The 6,000-nt window shown below is 46.5% G+C and overlaps 1 protein-coding gene across 7 annotated transcripts in view; it reads left to right on the top strand.

Annotated features, from left to right (window-relative positions):
- The first annotated feature begins 2,956 nt into the window (after positions 1-2,956).
- The window catches only part of ANKS6 (ankyrin repeat and sterile alpha motif domain containing 6), a 78,223-nt gene continuing 75,179 nt past the window's right edge, over positions 2,957-6,000 (top strand). For 3 of the 7 annotated variants that reach the window (XM_075125491.1, XM_048839473.2, XM_048839475.2), the window contains exon 1: positions 2,959-3,367. In XM_075125491.1, the coding sequence (XP_074981592.1) occupies positions 3,024-3,367 (344 nt within the window). In that variant the 5' untranslated portion in view covers positions 2,959-3,023. Of the gene's footprint in view, positions 3,368-6,000 lie in introns of all 7 variants that reach the window. The other 4 variants (XM_075125487.1, XM_075125489.1, XM_075125488.1 and 1 more) reach the window with 3 other exon arrangements.

Raw genomic sequence — 6,000 nt, 5'->3', positions numbered from 1 at the left:
CTGATTGAACTAACCTCGTTATGCCTAGCCTGATTCTTGCTTGCATATTTATACCTGTCTCTGGAAATTTCCACTACATGCATCTGACGAAGTGGGTATTCACCCACAAAAGCTTATGCTCCAATACGTCTGTTAGTCTATAAGGTGCCACAGGACTCTTTGCCGCTTTTACAGATCCAGACTAACCACGGCTACCCCCTCTGATACTTGACTACCTTCTTTTGTAATTGAAAATGTATTAAAATTCCTTATTTCTGTAAGTAATTCCCTATCCTGAAAATACCGAAGTGCACATTTTACTCTCCTATTACTTCATTTGTTGTACAAATAAATGTTGATTTTTCTATGCAATTGTTTATATTTCTAATTGCATATTTTAATTTCATAGCCTTTTATGTATGCTACATATTTGATTATGATACATTTCAGTGATGTTCTTCTTTCTGACAAGTTTACTGTTCTGTAATGCTAAACCCAAGGATTTGTAAGATGATTTATCCAGTTGCACCTTGCATTGGTTGGCTCGGGTGGCATAGTGCTGACCTCACCTATTTTGCCTTTGGTGAAACTATGTCTAGACATGTCTGCATCCGATGAAGTGAGCTGTAGCTCACGAAAGCTCATGCTCAAATAAATTGGTTAGTCTCTAAGGTGCCACAAGTACTCCTTTTCTTTTTGCGAATACAGACTAACACAGCTGTTACTCTGAAATATGTCTACACTGGCAACTGAACGACAAAACTTTTGTTGTTCAGAGATGTTAAAAAAACACACCCCCAAAAGACAAAAGTTTTGCTGACAAGTGCCAGCGTGAACAGCTCTTTGTCCGCAGGAGCACTCTCCTTCCAACAACACTAATGCTGCTCATTGGGGGTGGAAGTTTTATGTCGGCAGGAGAGCGCCTGCTCTGTTCCTCTGGCTCCCAGCCGCGCCGCCGGCGAGTGCTGGGGGGCAATTCCCCCCAAGCCTGAGAGCCAGGGGACTTCAACTTCAACTTCCCACAGGAAGTGGCCAGCCCCTCCACTGCCCATCCCCTGCAGAGGCCTGGGGCCCCACACAGCCCCTCCCTGCTCCTGCCTGTGGAGGCCTGGGACCCCAGGCTGCTCTGCTCTCCTGGCTCCCAGGCTTGGGGGGAGGGGGGAACCGCCCCCCAGCACTCGCCGGCGGTGTGGCTGGGAATCAGGGGAGCGGAGCGGGCTGGAGCCGGGTTGCTCTACTTACTGGTGAGTGCAGGCCCAACTGCTTCTGGAGTCATCAGGGGAGTGGGGGCGGGGCTGGGGTGGAACGGGGCGGAGGCTTAGGGAAGAGCCAGTGCGCGGTCTGGAGCAGCACACAGCTGCGCAGGGCACCAGGGAATTTGGTGCCCCAAATTTCCTGGTGCCCTACACAGCTGCATGCTTCACATATGCGTAAGGACGGCCCTGAACCGTGTAATGCTGTTACAAAAAAGCAAACATCATTCTGGGATGTATTAGCAGGAGTGTTGTAAGCAAGACATGAGAAATAATTCTTCTGCTCTACTCTGCACTGATTAGACCTCAACTGGAGTATTGTGTCCAGTTCTGGGCGCCACATTTCAGGAAGGATGTCGACAAATTGGAGTCCAGAGAAGAGCAACAAAAATGATTAAAGGTCTAGAAAACATGACCTATGAGGGAAGATTGAAAAAATTGGGTTTGTTTAGTCTGAAAAAGAGAAGACTGAGAGGGGACATGTTAACAGTTTTCAAATATGTAAGAGGTTGTTACAAGGAGGAGGAAGAAAAATTGATTTTCTTAACCTCTGAGGACAGGACAAGAAGCAATAGGCTTAAAGGGAGCAAGGGAGGTTGAGGTTGGACATTAGGAAAAATTTCCTGTCTGGGTGGTTAAGCACTGGAATAAATTGCCTAGGGAGGTTGTGGAATCGCCATCATTGGAGATTTTAAAGAGCAGGTTAGACAAACACCTGTCAAGAATGGTATAGATAATTAGTCCTGCCACAAGTGCAGGGGACTGGACTCGATGACCTCTCGAGGTCCCTTCCAGTTCTATGAGTCTATGAAAAACACAGTGAGGACAAGGCACTTCAGTTTGAAGTGAGGAAAAGGCCTGAGAAAATGTCTCTGAAATAAGAGCTGGGGCAATATACTGATATGTTTTGCCAAAGTGGGTAAGCAGATCAGGTTGAAAACTTGATCAGTATGTGTAACTGCCAATAGGGAGGGGGAAGGCTGCATAAGAAACAATGGAAGTTATTCTGCCTAACAGCTTGTGTTTAAAATGTATTTCAAATACTGTTTACAATGCTTTGCACTAGTTTCAGTGTTTCCTGTACATAAAATGTTTGTTTACTATAGAAACTATATGGCCTAATCTACAATGGAAAGAGACTAAGAAAGAACATCTTCATTCAGAGTTTTACATAGGCTAGCCCTGCAGTTTAACTCTGTGGAACGGTTTTCCAGATTACCAAAATGTCTGTCTTTGTGTCCAAATTGAAAATGCAGGTTTCACAGTAGTAGCAAATTGTGACAGTGCACCCCCAACCATCGCAAGGCCCTGCCCCGGGAGCTGGGGAAAGGGAGAGCCAGCTAGTTGTGACAGGTTTCAGAGTCTGTACCCGCAAAAAGAAAAGGAGGACTTGTGGCACCTTAGAGACTAACCCATTTATTTGAGCATGAGCTTTCGTGAGCTACAGCTCAGCATCCGATGAAGTGAGCTGTAGCTCAGGAAAGCTCATGCTCAAATAAATGGGTTAGTCTCTAAAGGTGCCACAAGTCCTCCTTGCCTAATTGTGTCAGGCCTTCCCACCTCAGTCCCCATTCGCCGCCCTGGCCCAGAGGACGGGGAAGGCGAGGGGTAGCAGAGCGCCAAGGAGCACCACGCTGTCAGGGAGCGCGGGGTGTAACACTACACCGGCTGCCCTCCCGCGGGCGGAGCGCCGAGCCCCCCTGCCAGGCCGGCGAGGCCCGCGCCGGGGGCGGACGCGGGGAGCGGGGCCGCCAGCTGCCCGGGGCTCGCACGCCGCGGCGAGCGCTGCCGATGGGGGAATGCGGGGTTCCCACCCAAGTCCAGCTGTTTCTCCGCGCCTGCGACCAGGGCGACTACGAGAGCGCCCGGCGCCTGCTGGGGCTGCCCGGGGGCGGCGCGGAGGCGGCGGGCGGCTCCGCTTGCGGGGCGGAGGAGGCGGCGGAGTTCGGGGCAGGGGAGGCGGCAGCGCCTCCCCCCTCGGTGCCAGTGGACTGCACGGACGAGGCCGGCAACACGGGGCTGCAGTTCGCCGCGGCCGGGGGCCACGAGCAGCTGGTGCGGTTCCTGCTGCGCAAAGGGGCCTCGGTGCAGAGCCGGAACCACTACGGCTGGAGCCCGCTCATGCAGGCGGCCAGGTAGGGCCGGGCCCTGCCCGTATCCGCTCCCGCGCAGCCACTGAGCATGCTCCGGCCGCCCGAGCCCAGCGCTAGGGTGCCTGGGGCTGGGTGGGGACCGCCCTGCTCCGTGGCCGGGGGGCGAGAGCGACTGGAGCGCAGCGGGGCCCTGGAGGGCAGAGGTTGGGTGGCAGCGGCCTGGGCAATGCCTCCTCTCTAGCAGAACGGCTGCTATTGGGGCTGCTCCTCCCCCTTCCCCCCGCCCCGGTTTGACCTGGGTTTGGTGTTCATAAAGGGGCCCTGTTGTTTCTTCATTTCAAGGAAGCCAGTTAGAAAACAAAACAATCCCCACGTGCCCTGCTGAAGAGCAGAGGAAACCTGGGGGAGTGGTCAGCACAGAGCAGAGACGTTCCTTCCTGAGCATCGTCACTTACACACGACCTGGAGTGTGTCTGTTCCTCCACTTACCCGTGGTTAGAGCCCATAATAAACAATAGTCAGTTTCCCTAAGAGTAGCCAAAGTATCATAGACCCAGTCCTTTGGGAGAATCAATCTGCACTCTGGACAGATCAGGGATTCTGTTTTTGATCATTCAAACTATTAGCAATAGCTCCAAACATCTTGTAAATGGGGTCCTCCTGGGGAGCCAGCTGTGGTCACTCAGTTAGGGTGAACTGCAAAGAATGGGGCAGACAATCCCCATAAAGCTGGTGTATATTCCAATACCTAGATTTACCAAGCCAGCATAAAACAGCTTTTTTATTGTTACTCAGAAGTCCAAACAACACAGTTCCTTTAACGTGATCCAGCCTCAGGCCTCAGTCCAGGTACCCACGTCAAATATGATGAAAATTTCTGTAAATCTTATTTAATCATATAAAAGAAAAGGTTCTACCAATCCCAGAGGATCGCACGCATTACCTGCCAGGTTAACGAATGTTTCAGATCTTACCCAAATAGACTCTACAGCCAATTCTTATTAACTAAAAGCTAAAGGTTTATTTATAAAAAGAAAGAAAGGTGACAGTTAAAATTGATTAAAGGAATCAATTACACACAGTAATGGCAAAAATCTTGGTTTAGGCTTGTAGCAGTGATGGGATAAACTGCTGGCTTAAGTCAAATCTCTGGAGTACATCCACATCTTGGATGGGTCATTCAGTCCATTGTTCAGAGCTTCAGTTTGTAGCAAAGTTCCTCCAGAGGTAAGAAGCAGGAATGAAGACCAAATGGAGAAGATGCAGCTGCCTTTTACAGTCTCTTGCCATGAGGCCTGTGCTTCCTTTGTTTCAAACACAAGCTGCCCAGTACATGGCTTGGAAGCCTTAGAGTTCTCTCCATAGGCATGTCCCTGCATGATTTTAAGTTTGAAATACAGACATGTCTATAACTCATAATACAAACATATAAACAAGATTGTCATATCTGGCAAATAATAACATTTTTGCAGATATCTTGCATGGCATATCTGGATGATTACTTCTTGGGTGTTACCTCAGGAGCCAACATTTGAAATCCAGGCATAGAGTCAATACTTATAACTTTAAAAACAAAAATGGTACATGCATACAGATAGCATAATCATAACCAGCAAATCATAACCTTTTCATAGACATCTTACTCTACAACCTTTGTACAACATTTTCTGCAAATATATAACAGTAGTTGCAACAATTATCTATATGGTCAAATTTGTATCTGTACATGTAGGAGCCATAATGTGCACTTCTGTATGCTGGAATATTTTTGCTTTTAAAAAAGTTATTTTAAAATATTAGTTTAAACAATCCCATAACTTGCAAGAAAGTTACATTTTGCTCGTGAGGAAAGGCACAGCAAGTGTGAAATTGAATAAATGTCAGAATTTAGTGTTAGCACATTTCTTTTCTCATTGGCCTTTAGTTTATTATAATTACAGTAAATAGTGGTACAGGTCATGAATAGAGATCTATAAATTACATAAATTTTACCAAATCATAAGTGAAACCTGTATTTTTAAAAGTGATGTACAAATAAAAAATAACTGTTTTGCACCTCTTTCTTCCCCTGTGGGAATACAATATGCCTGAAAGTTTATTTTATTTGGTTTTGTTTCTTTGGTTGACTTAGAGAACTTGATCCAAAGCCCACTAAAGCCAGTGAAAAGACTCCTATTTCAACGGGCTTTACCTAATTTTTCTAAAAGTCTCACTGGACAAAATGGAAGACTATTAGTTTATAACTGTCAATAAAGAGAATCAGATTTCATCTGCTGTATCAGTCATAGAATTTACTATAGCATTTGTCACTGTACTGTCTAAGGCCCCAACCCTGCAAATGTTTGCATGTGTTATCTTTAAATGTGTGAGTACTTCATAGGTCTTAAGTCTTTTGCAGGATTGGATTGCAGAACCTAAGAGTTTACTAAAATAATCGAGCACTTGATTGAGAGGGAAAAATATTATTTTTTAGTCCATTGCTTTAAAACATTTGAAGAAAAAAATCTTGTCAAGAGTCAACAGCTGCAGCTAAAAACCACAGAAAGCTCCCAATGTACAAGTCCTTCAACTAGTTCTCAAGTAAGAACAGGGAAGACAAAATTTAACAATCCTGGTATTTCTGAAATAAAAAACAAACAGAAACCTTCTCTAAAAACAATAACACTGCAAAAAAG

This window comes from Caretta caretta, chromosome 2 (genome assembly GCF_965140235.1).
Source record: "Caretta caretta isolate rCarCar2 chromosome 2, rCarCar1.hap1, whole genome shotgun sequence".
Classification (NCBI taxonomy): Eukaryota; Metazoa; Chordata; order Testudines; family Cheloniidae; genus Caretta; species Caretta caretta.
Note: the sequence above shows the minus strand (reverse complement) of the source record. Positions and strands in the feature narration are given on the sequence as shown.